Raw genomic sequence first — 22,965 nt, forward strand, 5'->3', positions numbered from 1 at the left:
TAGATGGTGGAGTATATATTTGAACAGACTGTGGTATATATTTGAACAAATATAACTTTTTCGCAAGGGGACTCTTTGGGTTGTGACTGCTATCTGCTAGTCTGTTTTCTGTCAATACACTGAGAACATCAAAACGGCAACCTCAGACTAGGAGCTGCAAACCCAGTATAAAAGTAATTAATAATCTAACCTGGATTCAGTGATACAGGAGACATGGTGTGTCATTTAACTTTTTAGTCAGAGACATTTATCACAACATTATGGTGTCATTCTGTTTTAAAAGGCTTCTCTTGAGCCAAGATGAAGACACTCCTGGATGCATCTATACTTCCAGTTGCAATGTTCTAATGAATATTTTACACCATGTCATTTGCAATTCCCCGAATAGTTACCCTTTACAACAAAATTGTGCAAGTAAACTTTGTCTGGAGACGCTTCAAATGCCAGAGCTCTGGAGTGGGCTGTCCTTGTCGGTGGCATTTGACTGGCTGATCATTACCAGAGTTTCCCTGCTGCAGTGCTGCCACAGCGTCCCGCTCTGTGCTCTCTCGGAGGCGCCCGCCCCCTGCGCCCCCCGTCCCAGAGCAAGCACCTCCCCCAGGATCTCTCTGCCGGAGCAGGCCGCGTCGGGTGACTCGAAGGACTCCCCCCCCAGGTCCCCTAGTTTGATGTAGCCCTTGCTGCAGGAGCGCTCCAGTCGGGGGCAGCTGAGACGCCTGGTCCTGTCACCCTGCCCCTCTCCGGCAGCTGATGGGCAGCCGGCGGGGTCAGCGGACCTGGCGTAGTCCGCCAGGGCGCTGAGCGACAGGTGTGATGCCATGGCCCTCAGGCCGGGCGAAGGGGGCAGAAGCTGTGCCTGGGAGCCCAGGCGTGCTCCCTGCAGGCTGCCTGCGCTCCTGCGCGTCTCCCTCCGAGCGAACGTGCCCGCCGCAGGGGCCTCCGACACGCTGTCCACCGCGCCGCTCAGGCTATGGCCTGCCTGGGCCTCCTCGGGTCCACCCCGGGAGCACCCTGCCCCCCCGCCCTCACCTTCACCCTTGCCTTCTTCCGGTTCGGTGCGCTGGCCCTCCTCCAGCACGCAATTGTTCAACTTGATCACGGGCAGGGTGAACGCGTTGACGGACGAGGCCACGATGGTCCTGGTCTCCCACGGCTTGGGCACGGGCGCCCGCTCCGTGGTCCGGTTCTGGTCCCGGTAGATGCTGTAGACCGTGTCGGTGAAGGTCGGCCGCTCCCTCGAGGAGCTGCTCCGCCTGGCGAAAGATAAGCGCCTCGGGCCCCCCCCGCCACTGCTTCCACTCCTGCCCTGCTCTGAGGGCTTCCCGGGCATGGTGGAGGGCCAGGAGCTGCGGGCCAGCATGGCGGTGCTGTAGGAGGGGCCGGGCTTCCCGTCGATGCCCCTCGACTGCACGTAGTTCACAAAGCCGTTGAGCGGTGCGCAGTCTTTGGTTCGCAAGCTGTGGACATCGATGACAGTGGAGTAAATGTCCCTAAGGTTTATGATCTTGGTCTTTTTGTCACGGTTCTCATGCAGCACCGCGTTGGCGCAGATGAACAGGAAGATCCCGATGCCCATAATGAGGGGGCCAAACACCTTCAGCTTGTCCGAGTACAAATACCTGGCCAAGAAGTCCGCTATAAAGCCCGCTGAAGGCGGGGCCTCTGTGCTGGTCATGTTAGCATGGCTGTAATTGGTTGTCTCCTTACCCACTTGGAACACAGCCTTACTGTGTATGGTCCAGTTGGCAGAGCCAGACAGGGATTGGCTGAGACTGCTCCTGTGTTTCCCTGGCTTCTCTGATGCCCCGATCTCTGGATAAACGGGGCTGTCCCGGGGCCAGTAGCCCAGCACGGCCATGGCCACGCCCACCAGCAGGATGACCACGCCCACCGCGGCCACCAGCCCTGAGACGGAGCACAGCTTGAGCTTGCCCTTCACCACCACCACGTCGCTCTTCCTCTTCTTCTTGGCTTTCCTCTTCCTCTTGTTCTCTGCCCGGTTCTTAGAGCGGAGCGAGTCCTGGCGCCGGGCCGAGATTCGCAGCAAGCCCCCTGTCGCTATCATGATCCAGATTGGACAGTCGGGTTGTCACTCACCCTGAGGAGGAGGGAAGAGGAGAGGGTCAGAGGTCGACACACTACTTCTTAAAACCTCTGGGCTGTTCTCACAATATGCAGGTGTACAGTATAAATTCCTTGAACCGAACAATAATCCCCTGATCTGCATATTTACTGATATATTTATGACTTTGACATGCAAAACACATAAATATTGATATAGATGTAAAACAGCTCATAAAATATTCCTTATTTAAAGATCGCATGCACATGACTGAGACTCTCTGTATTTAACTGACCTGATGAGCACGACTGAAGTGGTGCATAAAAATGCGTACTTTAATTCCAGCTCTGATTTTGAGAGCCCATCTCTCCCCTGTGTGTTCTGGCATTGTAGCTGACTGGCATATTGTCAACAAGAGCAATACTTTCATATTCTTTTATCGTTATGACCAGAATACCTGTCATTTTGGCAGTGTATCCACCACGGCTTCACAGTTCCGTAAAGACGCAAATGTAGTGAATAAAAGAGACAGTGAGTCTCCCACACCTGATCTCCCCTGCCATCCTGAAAGGCTCCCACAGCCTGATTTATTTATGCATTCATTTTTATTATTAATAGATAATAAAAGCAAGGCTGGACCAACAATAGCTCAAGGTAGCAGAAGAGCAGGAGCCTCTTCCCAGGGTGAGCAAGGATAAATCAATAGGTGTGTTGTCTCGGGCTGCAGTTTGTCACTGGGTGAAAACCATGGAATACAAAACTGCCATCTTGTAGATGGACAGAGAGATAGGCACAGGGACAGGTACTGCTTCACCCTGGGTGACTCTGAGTTAGAACGCTGTACTTGTTACAGCTACCGGGGACTAGTAACCAGTGTGGCAGGGAGCTTCAGCCTCCCAATAAATACTTTAAAAAAGAGGCTCAGAGGGCTTTCTAGGCAATAACTAAATTTGGTGACACTAAAATACCTATAAGAATTTGGCTAAAAATTTTCAATTTAATCATAATTTGTGTTTTATTATATGTAAGGGAAGTATGGGACCCCTCTTTCTAACCTGAATGTTTGGACAAAACCCCAACATCTTGCATCTTCACAGAAATTCACCCACTAAGGCCTGCAGGGCTATACTGTGTCTATTCCCTCTGCAGGTCCAAATTCAAGCAAGAGCAACTAAGTTCCGGTGCCACCTAAACCAGGCAGCCCAGCACGCTCTAAAATTCAAAGCCCTTCTGAGCAGCTAGCTGTCCCACGACAAGGACTGCCTGAGACAACTAGCTCTCAGGCACATTAAACAGAGCCACAACAAAATCAACAAGCCTCAGAACCAAAGATGCAGATAAAAAAATCCCAGAACAATAATTAAAACAGTCTTAATTTGAAAAACAAATATTATGACAATTAAAAAAATGAAGAAAAAAATGACAAAACAAACTTCAGTGCTTTCAGCCTTCTAATACAAGCATTAAATTTGCTTGACATGCTTGAAAAAAGCTTCCATGAAAAGGAAGAGAAATTCTAACAAAGTACAGACTCAGTGACCAAAGCCTTGAAATTGAGAAAGGCAGATCCAAAAAAAAAAATCATAGCTGCCCAAAGAACAAAGACTGTGCAGTCTGTGAGCTGCAGGAGACTGAGACTGAGACACACTTCCTCTTATCCTGCTCAATATACAAAATAATATGAGGCACATATTTGTGTGTGCAAGTATGTATTGTGAGTGAGTGTGAGCAAGCGATAATGTATGGATGTGCATATGTACGTATGTGTATACATGTGAATACATTGATATGTGTATATGCATAATGATGTATATCACAATGCATATGACAAAATGTTTTGACAACACAATTTTATTTGTCATGCCATCCATTTGAATTTGAATTTGAATTTGAGAGACGAAGAATGAGGAAAAAAGATAAAGAGAGGGTGAGAGAGAAAGCGAGACATAGAGGTAAAGAAAAAGAGTGAAGTAACAAAGAAAGAAAATAAGAGAGAAAGAGCAAGAGAAAGGAAGAGAATAAGAAAGAAAGCCAGATTGAAAGGAAGAAAGGAGAGAGAAAGAGAGGAGAGTATGAAACGGTATTGCCTAAATGTCCTAAATAGAGTAAACAGATGAGGTGTGTCATCTCTTCTAATGTACATCACCGGACTGAGGGATTGCTGGGAAGGCTTTTCAGAGCCTTGATGAATCTCATTAAAACTTGCCCAGGTCCATGCAGAACAGGAGGCACTGAGATATGCAAGCTAAGATATTCTGCCTCACTAATGCCTCCATAATGCATAGTAACACTTGATAAAAGAATTTTTGAACATTCCCGATTGCTTATGACTTAATGCACACATTACGGCTGGCATCACATAAATGAATAGCAGTAAGAGTACCTATTCTGATAAAAAGTTGTGGTTCAAACAGTTATAAATCAGTATCAGTGTTTCACAAAGTATGTTGAGACAGTATGGATATGATGTATATTGATATTATTAGTATGGATTTGCTTATTGTTTGAAAAGAGAAATACGAAAACTTTGAACAAACAGTAGAATAATTGGTTATTAAGACAAACAAGCAAAGTCAAAGCGACACTGGAAGATGTCAAACACTTTAGAATACAGAGAGTGTCAATCTGAGGATTAACGTCTACGTAGTCAGTAGCGCCGGAACTGGGGATGCAGGGATGCATTTGCATAATAACCCCACAAACGAGTGCATAGGCATAGCCCAGCCAATCCACATCGTTTTACAATTCACGCCTGCCTTCTGGTCATTATGTCACTTCTACCATCAACCAATCATATGTCTAACTCGCAAGGTAGGTAACAGTACATGAAGGACACATGCGAGCTGTGCAATGTTTCGTTCATTTGGGAAATCGCTATCTGCTACCGCACTTACTCAATATAGCAGTCAGGAGTTTTTTTAACCTATTTATTTGTTCTGTAGGTAGGCTAACATTTCTTTATTCACAGGGGTAGAAACCTAGAGGTTACATCAATCACATTCCATCTCTATTGGCTAAACTCCACAAGTTAGCACTAAGGCTACTAACGTCACTTTGACAAATTGAAATGCAAACACAAACACAAAAAGGTGGATGTTGTTACAGCACAACTGGAACATTTCGGTACATTTGTGTGAATTTCCTTTTACACATCGTAATAAATGGTTATGGTAATATCAGTGTGTGTGCATTTTTCCCACTATTGTGGTGTATAATAACCCCTCACTCTACGAGTTAGCAACAGCAAATAAGCCAGCCCACACTAAGCTAGTTGCCATTGATGACATTTCTGTCGTGATTGCCTCTTGCTGCCATCGCCTCCCTGGACAGGCTAGGTCAGACTGGCCTCATGATTCATGTCGTTTAGGAAAAAAAAAAAAAAATCAGATTTGCTAAATGATGCAGCCAGTGATTTCCTGTTATATCAACAACTAAAGCTATGGGAAAAATTCACAGTTGGGATCAAGCTTCTCTAGCTAGCCTGTCTGTCGTTTATATTTAAACCAATGAGCTATGACAGCTAGTAGCTTGCATGTGCGCCTCCCGCCTCATAAAGGCAGGTTTGTAGAGCCCCAAATCAGATAGAACAGAGAAGATAGCCTATCCACTGTACACTGTCTTCAGCAATAATGATTAATATGGAACAATATGTCGGTTCACCAGTGGTGTTTTCTGATAGCTTATTCAAACAGTTTGATGTGTCCTCAAGAAATGAAATTTCTGTGAATAAAAACCTTGCAAATGTTTTCTCTGATAACAACTCGGATTATGAATGGTTAGGTCCTACTCCAGAGACAAGAAATAGACTACAGTTTCAGCTAACAAGTAGTGTTATTTCCATTCCATTCCAATGTTGTGGAAACTTTAAATGGTAGCTATAACAACCATAATAATCAACTGTTGACAATAACAATAACAATAACAGGAGGCTTAACAGTGGAATCAGCTCTAACCAAGCAAATTACCCAGTTTTTTGGTGTGTGTGGTTGGTAGTAGGCTATGTCTGGTTCACATGTGTAATCGACGGACCCTTCTTGTCTGTCTTTAGGCTACTCTTTTAGTCTCAAACTGTATGAAAATGGCGCATTTAGCTGCCAGAATGTTAAATTGTTAAAAAACCCCCAGACCCCCGGATTTGGCTTGGTTCTGCATCCTCACTTTGAAACTCGTTCCGGCACTGTTGTATGTAGTAGATAAGGCCAGAAACATTATCATGACAAAGGCACATGTACAATTTGTATGTGTTTTCTGAGACTTTAATTATGATTTTTAATTGCTTTTCTTGTACAAAACAGTACCAACAATGAGATCAGCACTTTGAATGCTTGTGATCTTTTTGATTTTCCAAAGGGGATGCACATTGCCCTGATTCCACAAAATAAGGACAACCCATGCTATGAAAAGGTTTCAAATCAAGCCACACAATCTATAGGTCACATGAAACCTAGTGGAAAAGCAAAATGGATTGTGTTCAACATTTAACAGAATAAACCTCTAGTTAAACACTACAATTATACAGTATACACCAATATTTAGTATATCCTACTATAGTATACTACAATGTATATTATATACAGTATGTTTTAGAGTGTGATATAGTGGTAAGGATCAGGGCTTGTAACCGAAAGGTTGCTGATTCAATTCCCCAGATGGGCACTGCTGTTGTACCCGTGAGAAAGGTACTTAATCCACAGTTCCCTCAGTTGTAAATAACCATACATGGATAAAAATTGTAACCTATTTGTATGTAAGTTGCTCTAGATAAGGGTGTCTGCTAAATGACAGTAATGTAATGTAATATGCCAGTATACAGTATACTAACATAGTGATACACTTTAAAGGGATTATATTATTATTATATTATTATTGCACTCATTTATACATTGACATGAGTTTTGTTGAGGTTTCGATTGCTATAGCCTTTGGTCTGTATTTTCAGAATGTCACCTGTAATTCTAGCACTGTGTAACACTGACACTCTTTATATATGGCCTTCTGGCATGCGTTTTTGCAATTAACCCAGGAGCTGCCAAATTAACAAATGTAAAAACAGGAAGTTACTAGACTAATACCTCATACACATCCTGCAGGCTCTCCATTTCACAAAGGCCTCCTAATTATTGACTGGCTTCAAGCTTGAACAGATGGAATATTGTTTAACAGATTCAGCAGAGCAGGAATCAGCCAGCATATTGTGCTGGCGTCTGTGTGAAACTATGACTGTGCATCATTGCTCTGTAGCATTATAGTCATGTTTTTCAGCCATGGAGGAGTGAACAGCGCACTGCCCTTTGCACACAAACACGCAGTGGATGAACGGCCGAGGGGGGAGTGCTTCCAGGCCCGGATCGCTCTGTAAAAGCAGCAGACGGCCTTCTTCTCGCGAATGTTTCCGCTTACGGTTGACGGCCCCTCTGGATGTAGCACAGTTGTTTTTGCGGAAACCTTCCACAAAGCAAAAGCTGAGCACCTGGTGTCTGACTGGGCCGTCAGAGAGCACACAGATGGCATTGTGGGGAGGTGTACCTAGACTGACCCGACGACATCATGTGTCAAGACGCCTCTGTCTGGAAACAGTCACACAGTCCATCTACGGCGTGATTGTTCCTGTCCCACACTCTGCTTCTGATTGGCTATTGGCTTACCCTCTGGGCAAGGGTGGGAAAAGGAAGAAACACAAGGAAATTTAGCCCCTGTGATTGGACTATGGCTCATAAGGTTATCCTATCATTGGTAAGCAACTCCCAGAAACCATCATGAGACAGTATCCTAAACTGAAATAGCATGATTCCTTTCAGATTGAAAAGAGTCATGGACTATGTACCTGACTACTGGGTAGTATACAGGCTGCTTACTAAGGGATCTGCTCATCCCTTTGGAAGGGGGTGTGTTCATGGTGTAATACAGTACAGTCTTCATGTTAACCTTTGACCTCAGAGCTCACCTGCAGCAGGTTATTGTGAACCTATGGCATTATAGTAATTGATTTGGGAAAAAAAAAGCTGATTTAAGAATTTTTACAGTGGAAAGAGGATTTAGGCAGAGCCCTAAAGCTCTTCATTCATAGAAATTGGCTCCAGAATAAGCCATCCTCAATGACTGCAGTTCATTGCTATCAGTCTTCAATAATGAGCAGAATTCATAGCGGGAGAGATCAGGGTACCGCGCTCACAGCACTCTCCCAGTGGAGACATTAGGCATTTTGTGCTGCTGGGGACTGGGGCAGCAGCAAGAAACCTTTGATTAATGCTGTTCATTACCATAACTGTTGCTTGCAGAAAAGACTGCTTTATTTTACAGGTTAAGGCTGACCCCGTTTCTTTGCACTAGCCATAGTCATCAAGAAAAAAACTAAGCCTCCTTTGTTCATTTCCCATAATGCCATTAAGATAACAGCATGTCATATTGACTGCCCTCTATCAAGGCTGAATAGATTAATCTGTTAAAGGCAATGCCTGCTTTCTGCTATTCAGGACAGGGAGGACTTTCATTGATCCTCCCCCATCAGGCCTGAATGGATGAAGGCAATAGCTGTAGTCTGCTCTGCAGGGGCAGAGTAAAGATTTGTGCTTGTCTGATTATGTCAGCACTAATATGAAACATTGACTCCTGTCTTCAGGTGGTCAGGTGGTCAAACGATAGGATCTGCTCTCCCACAATACCTGGAATACATCCACTCAGACTTGGATCGATTCTAGCTTCTAAAGGAGTGTAGGTCCTTTTGGATGTATGCAACCCAATAAATACCCCAAGTGACCCAGTTTCCCCTTCATGGACACCATCTATAGAAAAGGTCTGTTGATTTCATGACAGCACCATATTATAGCTAAACGACAGTGATGTTAAAAAGGTGTTTGCATAAACAATGTTACTGGTCACATGTCAGCAAAAGGTTTTAAAAGCACAGGAGAGAAACTTTAGATTACAAAGTCATTTATTAGGCATCTATATGATTGTGATATTTACACAGAGTTTTAGACCATTCAAAAAGCAAGAGATTAAAAATGACTTAAAAATCAGCACCTGTCAGCACGGGAAGCTTAAACTCAGTGTTACAGGCATGTATATATGGCTGTCTTAATCACTGATTTTAAACTGAAGAAACTGAAGAGTAAGATCAGGCCATCAGTATTTCCTTCGAAAAATGACATTTGCACTATGACAAAGCAGTGCTTGGAATGCAAATAGGATCTGTCTTATTACCTCTGTGGGATCAGGAGAGATAAACTGCCTCTAAAAAGGCCAGAAATTTTCTTCAGACATTTAGTAACAATGTCCTCTATCTTGCTAAATCTTATCTATCACACAGATATAAAAAGGGGACTGACATTCAGAAATATAATATGGTCAAACCTTGTTTACTGATACATAATGGCAGGCTCGGCGCCAGGATAAAATACAGAGGGGCACACTTGTAATCCAAGGGCTGGGGGGGGGGGGGGGGTTGCACTCTTTTCTAGTGTCAGACCATTGCATTGCAAAGAACATTCTGAAACACCATGTCTGCGCACTGATATTAATTCCCTTAACGTCAATATTATTAAAAAGGAGATCAGATATAAAATGCAAGTATCAGCGTCTATTCAGTGCACTGTCAGAAACAGACTTAGGACTAAGGACTCACAGGGTACGCTCAACATCACAGAGAACGCTGCTGTAGCACATTTCGCTAAAGGGTAATTTAACTGTCAGTGACATACTACATGTCCCATTAATTCTATTTTTCAGTTACAACATCATGATGGTATAACAACCAATCAATACAGATGAATCACTCAAGTTGGTGCAGATAGAGGGGGTATGCTACATTACCCCCAAGGGGGACATGGAAAAGAATGCTTGTGATGACTGGAACATAAGTGGCTAGTGGCGTGTAGCAGAACTGTCTAAACTGGTTAGCAGGGTTTGTTGATAGCCAAGACAGCATGTTATGCTGCACTAACAGAATGCAGAGGTGGATCAGAGACAGACTATCTACCCTGGTGGAGTGGCAGATCGGTTGTGAGAATTCTGATTGGTTGAGATGACTCGGGCAATACAAAGGTGAGATCATGTGCTACTGCATTCTATGGAGTTTCATTATGGATAACTGTAAGTTTTCATCAGCTAATTTACAATTAACCAATGGCTGTATCCCTGTCATTTCAACACAAATACAATCAAAGAAAAATGAATGCTTTCAAAACCGTGAGACCCACCTTGCATGTCATGATGTCTCTAAAATGAGAGGAACCATAACAAGTGTACAGTGTTATACAGCACACTGTGTATTCTGCACCACTGCTGACCACCACTTCATTCAACATCTACTGAGAATGCAACATCAATATTTATAGAACACTTTCAGGTCAACAGGCTTTCCACTGCTGCAAATACACATACACAAGAAATTTCAATCACCCCACTTGTTGTATACTTGTTCTGGGTTATGGATATATCACATGGAATGTAAGATGAAACAGAGTCTTTTGGGAACATGGGCTACAACAGAACAACCTGGATAGATCCACTCACTTTCAATCTTAGACACCTACTTTAACACACCCACTATCTCTCTCTAACACACTCACTCATTTTCATTCTCAGAAACCCACAATAACACACCCCGTTTAACACATCCACTCACTTTCACTCTCAGACACCCACTCTGATACATGCACTCTTACAAGCCCACACGTTTCCCCTCCAACACACTGGTGTTTTTTTGCATCTCAGATTCACGGCACCCCCTGACTCCCTCACTGGTTTGTGTGAACTGTTAGCATTAGCATGTTTTTTAGTTAATTAGTTTCTGAATTTGGTCAGAGAAAAAAAGTTTTGGTTTAGGACAGCTTGACGCTGTCCAAGGTTCTGACCCTTTCACAGCCAGAAATGAGCTATGTGCCAATGATCCCGACACTGCTGTTCCTATCTGAATGTCGGGAGGGACGTCACCGACCCGTTCAGGCCTGACCTGGCCATGCAGCACACATTTAACCCTTTCGTACGTGACTTATTTTATGCTATGTAGCGTGCGTGTTAGGTTTACATGGTTTGTTGTTTTCATTAGCGTTACTAAACTTCCCATAGTTTTCGCAGCCACATTTGCTATACTTTGTAATGTTAAATCACTGTTTCCTCAAAGCTAACATTAGCTAGAATTTTTCCAATCTAGTGTTCCGGTTTGACCATATGTGCAAAAGGGCTAATCACACCATTGCGATCGTATGCGCAAAAGGGTTAAACAAGGGAACTGTGGGGCTCCTTTTTAGGGACTTAATGCTGTGCTCTGACAGCTTTTAATGGATGGCTCACACAGTTGAGGGGAATGCCTCTGCAGACGGTGAAACGAGGCACAGCCCTCAGTGTTGGAGGGAATGGCTCACTTCCCCTGCAGATGCCACTGGGCACCAGGCCACACGACAGCTGCTTCCTGCTAAAGGTGAAATGTTGTGAGAGGGGGAAGGGTTCGGTAAAAAAGGAATGGTCCCCGCATACAGACATTGCTCCCAAACGAGGCGGTTTACTGTGTGGGCAAACAAACATACCGCATTTCATTACTTTATCTACAGAGATATAGAAGAAGAAAGGTCTTAATATATCTCGATCCTGAGCTTCCTAGCAGAAACTCAGGATGGAGCAGGAGGAGTCCCTCAGTCCCTGCTCCTGTCTCCCTGTGGGAGATGAAGAAAGGAGAGCAGACTGGTGCAGTGGTGAGGGGGCTACTGAATGTGCAAGTGGGGGGATATGAGCTCAAAACCAGGGAGAAATGGTCCTGCTGTGCCCCTTGAGCAAGTATTTTAACAACATTGTCTCACTTCCTGCTAATCTCGCTTAAAGAATGAACAGCCTAAACAGGTATGATGAGTGTTTTAAAGCCTGCCTCTGGCATGAACAGCCCAGAATAGAAAGTTCTTTAAAGACTACCTCTTGCAGAGCTGAGCCCTGTTAACTTCAATCACACATCACACTAGTGGTTTTAGATGGAGTCTAAATTCTTGGGGGGTCACTGTCTGAAGAGACCAAGGATTAGATGTCTGCCCTCTTCTGCCAGCTCAGTTCAACAGGCTGTAAGGTCCAGGAAAAGCCGGATCAGATACGATTGATATCAGTATGCAACACTGCCCACAGCGACACCCATAACAGTGCAGTGATAAGGCAAGCACTCTCATAAGCAGTAGGTTGCCACTTCAAGTCTTGGATGGGACACTGCTGTTGTACCCTTGACCAAGGTAATCACCCTGAACAGCTTCAGTAAATTCAGCTTAATTAAGCTGTCTGTATGTCTGCTAAGTAAACAGGTAACACAATTTGGAGAGAAATAAAGCGTCCTGTAGGGATGGGAACTATGTTAATGACTAAACTAAATCAAGAAAGTGTACTCCTCCATTGCCGCTACAGATTAACTGGGGCCTTAAAAATTCCCTTTTCACTGGCTTCTCAACGCACTGTAGAATATACAGTTTCTTAATAAAGAATCCTTACTGACTCAGTAAGGACTGCAGCCTGGGTTTAAGTGGGCATTGCGCCTTCAGATGACAATAACTGTGAGCCCACAGGACAAACTGCCCTTGTTCTGCCGGGGTAGGGGGTGTGTATGCCAGCAGGGTCTGCTCACCTTGCCACTCTCACTCTTCCTGGCGATTTTTCAGGTGTTTATGAGTCCTTCAACTGATGATATGCCTGTCCTGCATATCATCAACCCTCTGGTGTTGACCTTAATGTGTATAGCTGGCAGCTCCAATTTCCAAGTGCATACAAGGGGGGGGGGGGGGGGGGCTTTACATGGACTTAACGTAAGACTGCACCTCCTCCACCACAGTATCCAGATAGTAGCAGATGGGTACTACTAGTTTTGTGTTTCGTTTCCATGCTGTGTTAGAGGAAGCGTCATTGTGGTTTTGCTGTCACAAATGTAATATTCAAAACACTCACAAAACCAGCCAAAACCTTCAACATTATCAATCTAAAGAAAACCCAAAGGAAAATGGACCATGACAAAATATGTTTTTGTCTTTTCTGGCATCTGCTATGGCATCAGACACGCTCAATTCAGCACAAAACTGCACCTTAATTCAATTATTCCATTCAAGTGATATTTTCCTATGAGACTAAACTGGAACCAATAAATCGTGCATTTCTGTCATTGTAATATATGATAAGTGGTGAGGAAGCGGTGGAAGCTTTCAAGCACCAGCTCTCGCGTGATTGACAACACATAGTTAATTTCAAGCCAGCCTAATCCTAAATAAAATGAGCAGCAGTATCTCCGCGAAAGCTACCCAATCAGATTAGCGAGTCAGGGGTGCAGTTCAAGTAGAGAGAGAGAGAGAAAGAGAGAGAGAGAGAGAGAGAGAGAGAGAGAGAGACGGGGGGAGGGGATTGGGGGGGGGGGGGGGGGGGGGTGAGTGAAAGAAAGCAGACATTCACAGCAACGCTGCTACACAAAGCAGTCTCCACAACGAAGTGATCTAGCAGCGCCTGTAACTTCAATTCCTGTAAATAACACATATACATACTGAGCTACAAATATAAAAACTATAAATAGTTTTCTATAGATTATGACAATGATGAACTGTAATGAACACATCGCTTGATTACGTATTCATTACATTGATTACACTGAATAAAACTCAATAAAAGTGCATGAAATACTGTACCTAAATGAAACTGTTTACGGCAAATTTATATATTCACCGCTAAAGTCAATGTATATTTTAGAACGTCAAATGTAACCATTGAATCGATAAAGGCATGAATATTCAGAAACATGAGCTCACAATAATTGCCTCTAGTAACGCACGTCTGCGGTAAAATGATGAATAAAGGATTCAACGATCTCACTAGATCAAATACCTGAACTGTCATAACTGTGAAATAGTGTAATTGACAAAGGACAGAAACGCCTTATGAAGGAATTCATCATTGTGTTTTTACGAATTCATTCGCAAAGGCGTCACAATAATAATTTGCGCAATTATGGTGCCTTAACATTTCCGCACTCCTGCCGTCAGCTGCGAAGCATCTGTCTTTAGTCACAGACCTGCAGAATACGTAGTTATCTGAAAGCAATGTTCTTTATGATGAGTAACTATACAGGTGATACAAGCACCTGTAATGTCATGCTCTGCTTTATAAACACTGAAAATACAAAATATTCTGAATCTGACATTTGACAATTGACAAATATGCAATATTTCAGTATAGACTACATACATAAATGTGAGACGTGGTAGCTGCATGCATTATATATAATTCAAATGTCAAATGTGTGGGTAAGTATTCATTTAGCACTGATATAACATTTACCTATTGTCTAACGTTTAAAATGAACCTGGGATTCTTTCAAAAAAAAAAAAAGAAAAAAGAAAGAACAACGGATATTCAGATTCATTTCAATTTCAGGATAATTTCCATCAATCTGAAACCGATTGTCTTTTTTGTTTCAGTTCCATCTTTGTATGGTATGTTGCTTCCTGCCAATACGAACGGACACGTGAACTCACCAAGTAACCAACGACAAGCTCCTCAGCGCATGAAAACGAGGAATTTCTTTTTAACGCGTATGTTCGCCGGCAAGTTTCGTCCACAGCGGGCACCTAGCACAACAAAGCAAAACTCTGCTTTGCATTCCGTGCAATTCCATTTGGACAGGTACTCGAGGGTGCTCGTTAGAAAGAGCGAACACGCCACACTGTAGTTCCTCCGCGGCTCCAGCATTTCCTGGCTATCTACCTGAGTCTCGCACAGACAGTCACCTTTCCCATTTGTTCGGCGTGCTCGCGCGACTCTCCCGGGGGCGCAAGTCAAAGGAGTTTGTGACGGTGACTTGTGTGCCACCAGGCAGGGGTGTTGGGGCATATTGCCACTGTTACTCTGAATCCTCCCTGTCGTTGCTATGATACCACAGCCGGCGGCATGCAGAAATTTTTGTAGGATGGGAGAAATTTCCCTCTAAGCATACACCTAGTCACGAACCCCGTTGCATTTTACACGTTCGCAAGCCACGTTCTTCCAAAAGCGAGAGAGAAAGACGAGGTTTGAACGATCGAAACCTCTGTAACAGCGCTACCGACGCTGTAACTGCACCGATATTAAAAATATCTTAAAAGTCTTTCCCCCGCAATCTTTCCACCGATCATACTAGTCGTATTTGAATGCATACAACCTTATAAGAAGTTACAAATCAAACCTTTATTCAAATATTCCTATTCCTTCATCGAGGCAGGCTGTGGAAACTCAGTAGAGCTATTGACAACCAACACAATAGAATCAATTTCCATTACATCCATATCATTTGCACTAAGCAACATTATAAGAATGGTATTCCATATTGATAACGTATAGTATTCCCTGCATCTTCGCTGTTTATCGTTTTGTCGCCGGCTGAATAGCTGCTCGGATAACGAAGCGCTTTGGCGCGTGCCTTACCAGAGACTGCGCTCCCAGACCACGCATCTCCCAACGCGTTTCCCACTCTGTAATACTGATCCAAAGCGTCCAGACCTGAAGCCGAGAATAAACGCTCCAGCTGTGTGGGACTTGACAATATTCCTCTGGGGGTGGGGCACGTACGTTTACGTTTGGAGAGAATTTTGTGGAGGATTTCGCAACACGTCGCTTCCACGTTACTTCGGTTAGCTTTATAGTACACAATATGGTTATGACACATATTACAAATTATGCGTTTTTCGTGTTATCCATTGTTTTACGTTTTTCTCTCAAACATATTGTTCCAATACATTTCGCCCCTCAGAAAATGTGATTTGTATTTCAGCAGTCATCTGTAATTAGGTACAATACGTCTAATTGTATAGCAAGACGAAGGACATTGGCTGGAGCGGCTGAGATTCGATTTAATATGCCATAAACAAACAGAAAAACTGGGTGTATTTGCAACTGAATGAATGGAATTGATTAGTTCCCACAATCGACATGTCAGCCAGATAACAGACAGTAGATTGATATTGCACGCTTTTTAAATGGCCAGACCACGCAAAAGTGTATAATTGACACAACAAACAGGTTTAAATGTACGACGAAAGAGAACGGAGCTCCATTACTCTTGCTCACACATGCCACAACGCAGGCCCACACTGCGGTCCACGGTCGCGTGCCAAATGTTATTCTCAATCTAATCACGTGGCCATTCAGAATATGATGGCCATGATGCAGCTCATTTGAAAAACAACAAATTTCATGTTTCTATAATATTTCTCAAAAATACATGAATTCCTACCGTTAACCCATGTCAATGAAACCACAATTTTCCTTCTGTCTGGCAATATAAATCTGTTTTGTTCTAGTAGCAGTTGGCTGTATTTAAGAGGGTACATGATCATTCATGCATTTCCAGTGCAAGTCACCCAGGTCTCCAAGAGAGGCCGTTTGACAGTAATACAACTGTTACTCCAGTGACTCTGATGGAGACAGGAAAAGGTTCAAGAGAGGGTATTAAGGGCTCTCCTTCAAGGTTTGCAGCAGTATCTCATTAAGAGAACCTCCTGCACCTCTGATGCGAGCTGTGCTAGGGTTCACAACCTGCTACAAGACAATTGGAACACACTGTTTCCTCATGCTAAAACTAGTTTCCCTCTCCCTTCCCCTCGGTCACTGCGGCTACATCCTCCACCATTCTGCACTTTCATACTACGCATTTATTTGCTTAGTCATTCTCAGCCAGCCCATTGTGATTTCAGTTGTGATTTAAATTATTTTCATAAAATATAGTTATATAAGGGGATATTCATTGAACCAATGTGGGTCGAATACATTGCTCAATTAGATGTCAAAGAAGTGCCCAGAGTGGCATTCAAACCTACAATATTCTGGTCACACAAGCTCAGTTCCTCAGTGGTTCCATAAGAATCATCTCCTGACACTATGGCTGGGTCTCCTGGATACTGGGCTGTCCTGATATAGATTACCTGCCACTGTTCCACTGATTCTCTAACCCTTACACCTCTAGAGTAGTAGCACTTCCGCTAAATCTTCTGTGTTTCAATTTTACAGAGCACTGCTTTTGGGGCGAATATTTCTGTACACATGCACAGAAAATTAATACTAAAAGCCCCGAATCTTGTGCCTTTGGATCTGTATTGACAACAAGATCTATAATTTGCCATAGATAAAGACATCTATTGGTGAGTAATCTGTGACTGCATATGCTGCAGTTAGGCACAGTGGTCACTGGGTGGCGCCGTGTAAAATATCGCCCACCGGTGTCATTTCAGAATGCTGTTCTGACTCGGAGAGCTTCTTATCAACGAGAAGTTGACACTTGGAGTTCCAACCAAAAACGGAGACCTCTGCCTGCACCTTGAGTTTGCCGCCTTTAGGAGACATCCCATGATGCACAGTGTCTGGCATCCTGCATGTGTGAGCCGCTGGCATAACTCCCATACTGGACACTGGAGCCAGGACTGCAGAATGAATGCAATCCAACAGTATGTGGAATAATAATTAGTAAATAAACAGTAATGATAATAATACACTGATTTTATAAAATGCCTTTCATGGATCTGAAAAGCTTGCAGAACAGAGTCAGAACAGCATAGAAATAAAAGCACCAACTACACAGAATAAAACGGTTTGATTCAATTATTAACTTCAGAAGGGGCAAAAGGTCAACATGTTTTAATGTTTCAGGGCATAATGTCTCAGCTGAATTTCAAAGATACCAACAATTAACAGGATATTTGAATTTAATGACAAAAACACATTTGAACAGCTTATGCTTGTTTATTAAATTGTAATCCAAACTGAAATATTGTATGAAGCAAAATTACCAGCTGGAAAAAAAGTTGTAGTTTATATATCTGTACAGTATGCTTGTGGGGTGTAAAGACTCACTGAATTAAGCACATTGAACTTCAATAAACAACAAACAATCAGCAACAATGGTAACAAATGGTAACACAAAAACAAAATGATTAAGACTTCTAATTGCTGCTTTGGAACAGTCTAGGAAGAAAAACAAAAAAAATCTGGCATTTAACAGACAATTTCCTGAAAAAGGCTCAGCTACCATTTCTGCACATTTAATTGTGCATCATAACATGTGTGACATTTTTGATGTTGATGATAAAAAATCCTGATTGTTATTATTTACTTGTTTTGTGGATGATTTATGGCTATCTTGTCAAATCCAGAATCTGCTACAAAAGAACTACGACTTAAAAAAAAAAATACAAAGAGCTGTCATGTTTGAATTATGTTCTACCTGTTCATATGTTTTAAAAATAATTTCTTTGCATGTGGAGTATTATAAAATAAATTCTGTCACAATTTAAAATGTAAATGAAATTTTGGTATTTCAATATCTTATATATTAATTATATTTCATAACTCTGAAAATGCTTCAAATTCACAACTATGTCACAATAAATAAGAGTGAATCAGTTCAGTGAAATTATATAGCATTTATACAAAAGAGACTTAAATTAAATCAGAAAACACAAAGACATTGAGGGCATTGCCCTTTACAAAATCAGTAGCACAGCCCGTACATTTCTTCAGAAGTTAACATCTGTTTGTATTTCACGTGTTGTGCTTTGGACAGAGAGCACCTTGAGTTCAGAGCTGATGGCAGAACCACAGCACAATGCCTTGTGATTGATGATTGCCAATTCTGTTGTCTGCTGTCTTCGTCGTTATAAGAAGATCATTCGAGCAGGGTCTCTAGCTATAAAGACTGTGAAAGGGTTCCTCCAAGTCACAGAATATACCATTGCACCTGTATGGCTTAAAAAGGCAAACCTTGGTAAGAGGTTTCAGTCACTGCAACCATCACCATGAGGGAGTTCAGTCTAACAGCACTGAGGTTGCTCCATGGCCTTTCACTATCAGATTCATAAAAGATTTACTTTTTTGTTACAGTACACAGTATTTTTAAAGTTAATTTCAGTAATGGCCAAACACATCATCTTCTATTCATAAGTAACGGTAAGGAAGGTAACATTTGCTTGATTAGGGAAAAGCCTCAGTGCAGTGAGTGCGAACTCCGGCCCGCGGCTGTCTCGCTGAAAAGATGAGGCGCGCTGCGCGGCTCGCGTCATGGCGGCTGGGAGCGGCTTTGACCTCATGCGCTGGGCTCGCTGCTTTGCGACCGGTCTTTCTCGGCGTTTTTGAACATCAGGATGGAGTTGTAGATCTTGAGCGCTGGGCCCAGCTTCACGCTCATGATCTTCACAATGTCACTCTGCGTCAGCAGCAGGAAGGACTTCCCGTCGATCTGCTGCGGAGAGACGAGAGAAGGGAGTGAGGCTCGGAGCAGCCGGCGCACGGCCAGCCGCACACGTGCGCGCTGTAATGGGGACGGAGAAAACAAACTGCTGACCGCAAAAACTCGGCGTGAAACTAGAGGGTGGAGTGCAGTCCCAGCAGGGTCCTTGATAAGAGGTACTCCATCTGTCCGTCAGTTCATTCATCTAGGCAGTGTAGCATAGTGGTAAGGAGCAGGGCTAGTAACCAAAAAGTTGCTGGCTTGATTCTGTATGCTGTACCCTTTGGCAATGTACTTAACCCACAATTGCCTCAGCAAACATCCAACTGTATAAATGGTAAAAACTGTAAGTCGTATAATGTAGTAGTAGTCGTGTAATGTAGTGTATAATAGCTTCTGCTAATTGACAATAATGTAATCTACCCTGTGAACCTCTATCATCTATGCTGGTGCATAATACAAGAAAATGGAGATGTTTATAAGTCAACATTTTCAATATCAGTCTATAAAGTTTGCCAGTAACATACATGGGATATGTTACAATCATATCAGTTGATGCAAAATTACTCAGCGTTAAATTGCGGAGCCACGATGTGGTTTTTCGTAAAAACTGACTAGTGATTTCTAACAATTGGTTTGATATATTGCTTGAATGACGGTTTTATAGGGAGTAATTAACTGTTAATTGTGTACTTATAAATCCACTAGCTGTACTAATAATAAAACCATAATGTAATAATGAACCTGCCTTCAATGAAAAGGTTAATTAAAAACCTTATGAATGCCACACATTCCAAAGAGTCACTGTGCTGCCAGTGAAACTGGTCTTTTTCTGGGGGGATTGCTTGTTTGTATGCTGTTGGTCATAGGGAAGCTCCTGGGTGTCCTGCTGTGTGTTAAATCATCTGTGTGCCAGGCGGCCTCCTCCTCCACCTCTCTTTGAGCCCAGACAAATCCCCCTTTCCTCCTGATGCTCGCTAAACTGGCTCGGAGGTGCTGAAGCGTGCGCTCCCCTTGGTCCCATGGTGACTCGCAGAATGCGCCGGTGGCGCAGGCCACAGTGTGCCTGATGAGCTTAATTAAGGGGGTGCACGGCGGAAAAGGGGGAGGGGGCATTTAGACTCATTAACTTGGTAGGGCAGGGCTTTCCGACGACCCCCCCACCCCGACCTACTCTTACCTCATCTCTGAAGCGCTCGGCCGGATCCTCACAGCCTGGGAGGGACTCGATGAAGCTGGCCACCTGCAGACAAGGTGAGGATCATTTAACTACTTTTAATTACATGCACAAACATAAGAACAAAGAAAACGAGCCATTCAGCCTACCTATGCCTGTCATTTTCCCCATAGCCACCTGTTTATCTGGCACAAGTGATTTAGTACCACAGGAACTATTAAAGCAAATCTGCGCTCAATTGATAATAGATACGTTTTGTGATTTGTATCATGTTTGTGTGTGTGACTGAGCATTCCTAACCACGTCCTGAGGGCCCGGGGGACAGGCTTCCCCCAGCGGATGACGCGAGCCGGAGAGACAGAGGGAGAGGGCTGTGTTTCTGGCCACACAGCTCTCCAGTCACTTAAGCTCGTAAAGGGAAGACTGAATGCGGGCCTCCTGTGGGAGGATTCAGCAGTGCTGACCATGTTTGAATTTAAATAAACTCTGGCACGCTGTCTCCATGGTGATCTTCACAGCATCAAAGTGATGAAATGGCAGCGTGCTTGACACTTCCTCAGAATGACTCTGATAGATAGTGTTTGTTGATTTACTCGACAGCAAAGTGTGCCTCTGCCAACATAAACACCACTGGAGCAGTCATAATAACCTAACTCTGAGGTCAAGAGGTATGTCTAGAGGGGATTAAAGAGGGGCAGTTAACTGCTGTGAACTCTGCACATTGGGAGTGCTCTGCCCATTTTAAATAAGTCACTCATTTGAGTTTTATCACATCTCTCCAGCCACGGGGAAATGCTGCTAATTACAGAGGAATGCTTAGAGAGGGGGAAAAGGGAGAGAAGAGAGAGAAGGAGAGACAGACTGCAGACAGGACTACTCACACTTAGAGAGCGAAGGATGACAAGAGAAACCAGACGTGATTGGAGCAGGTTCTCTAAGATCTTGCTGGGATTAAAACCTGACATCTGCAGGGCTCAAATCCCAGGTAGGCATCACTGTTGTACCTGTGAGCCAGGTACTTCACCTGAACCCCTAAAAATTTGGCTGTATACATGCATGAAAAGGAAGATGCAATGCAGGGTGCTGTGGACAAGGGTGTCAGATAGCTAAAAATCAACCACTCTAGCAGGTGAGATCTACACATACAGTATCTTCAATGTGTGCTATTGCCGTGGATTAATATATGCAGAGGTATTGCAATTGCTTCATTAAGCCAGTAGGTCTTGCCTTTTGCCTTGAAACAGAACTTGTGCAGATCTTGTGGTTTGACTTTGCCTGGATTTTGGGGGCTTTTTTTCAGTAGATCAGCCAATCACAGATTGGAGTAGCTCCTATTTCCTTGACAACTGAATACAGCTAGTTCAATAAGGAATACAGAGATTCACTCAAAGCTGGTTAAGGCTGAGTTCCCTTTGAGGTGATGAGCAGGAGGTTATGACCTACAGGACTACTTACACTTACTGAAGGGGACAGGACTCTCACAGCTTCCCCCCTTCATATCCCCATTCACCCTCATAAGCATCAGGAAGGTGTGGGCTCTCTCTCTCAAAGGCGCGATATGACAAGTCTAATTCCTCAAGACACAGACTCAGGAGGTTAATATTCCCGTCACGTTGCCAGTCTGCCAGACCTCTCCCCGCGCATTGCCTTAGATGCGACATATTTATTCCCCATTTCTACAGCAACGCGTATATGTTCAGAGATATCACGCTACAGATCATACAGGTGAATTCCCTGACGTGACTGCACAACCTTTCACACCAACTGTCAGCACCAAGCAGCACCAGGATGCTCTGAGTAAAGACAGAGGTTTTGAACACTGCCACTCATTTCTTCATCCAGGAGCGACATGCTTAATTCATCTGCCCAGGTACAGTAACTGGCAGAATCCTCAGAGACATGAAGGTGTAGACCCTTGGACTTCATGCACCTCTGAAATCTATTAATGCACTGTAGATTGTACATCACCACTGTTGCACTGTAGACCTCTCTTTCTGGTTTACCACGTTTCATTTTAAAATAGAATCCTCTAGCAGTGGCAGTAGGCACTGTGGCATTAGCAGGGCACGTGGACGGATTGGCAGCATTTGGCTTCATCTGTTAGTGATTATGAGCCATTTTAATTTGTGATTACAGTGCATCAATTTTACATTAATTATTTGCTCAGAGGATGCCCTTAGCTTATGTACGCTCAATTTTGCCGACCATCTATTTATAGTTGGATATTTATTGGAGTGATTTACCACTGCCAAAGTACACTGCTTGTGGGTATTAGACTAATGATTACTCTCTCTAATGTTAATGTTTATTTGCTTTCATGTGCATATGTCATCTGTGGTCAGCCTATATAATAATGCTTGTTGCATGAGAGAGAGAGTACTAGTAATTGGGTCAGAGAGAATATTAAACTCAACCTCATGCACAGCAAGAGCCGTCTGTCCCTTCCAAGAAAGAGCCGTCTGTCCCCTATACAAAGGCCTGTACAGAGGCCCGCCCTGTCAAAGATGGATCTGCCGCTGTGTC

The 22,965-nt window shown here is 43.4% G+C and overlaps 2 protein-coding genes across 2 annotated transcripts in view; both read right to left on the bottom strand.

Annotated features, from left to right (window-relative positions):
* Window positions 1–436: 436 nt before the first annotated feature.
* On the bottom strand, window positions 437–12,731 carry LOC118770947 (transmembrane protein 200C-like). Its single transcript, XM_036518736.1, has 2 exons — window positions 12,660–12,731; window positions 437–2,098 (listed from the first exon to the last, which is right to left on the bottom strand). The coding sequence occupies exon 2, from the start codon at window positions 2,063–2,065 to the stop codon at window positions 437–439; it is 1,629 nt and encodes a 542-aa protein (XP_036374629.1). The 5' UTR covers window positions 2,066–2,098; window positions 12,660–12,731.
* Window positions 12,732–18,548: 5,817 nt separating this feature from the next.
* Window positions 18,549–22,965, bottom strand: part of LOC118771399 (lethal(3)malignant brain tumor-like protein 4) — a 76,953-nt gene continuing 72,536 nt past the window's right edge. Inside the window, exons 19-20 of the mRNA XM_036519383.1 lie at window positions 20,446–20,508; window positions 18,549–19,277 (exon numbers count right to left, since the gene is read on the bottom strand). Of these exons, the coding sequence (XP_036375276.1) occupies window positions 19,122–19,277; window positions 20,446–20,508 (219 nt within the window). The 3' untranslated portion in view covers window positions 18,549–19,121. The remainder of the gene's footprint in view (window positions 19,278–20,445; window positions 20,509–22,965) is intronic.

The sequence above is a fragment of the Megalops cyprinoides genome, chromosome 24 (assembly GCF_013368585.1).
Source record: "Megalops cyprinoides isolate fMegCyp1 chromosome 24, fMegCyp1.pri, whole genome shotgun sequence".
In the NCBI taxonomy this organism is placed as follows: domain Eukaryota; kingdom Metazoa; phylum Chordata; class Actinopteri; order Elopiformes; family Megalopidae; genus Megalops; species Megalops cyprinoides.

What these genes read in the sequence shown, in the direction of transcription:
- LOC118770947 (XM_036518736.1), bottom strand. Translation starts at nt 2,065, where the DNA reads ATGATAGCGACAGGGGGCTTGCTGCGAATCTCGGCCCGGCGCCAGGAC.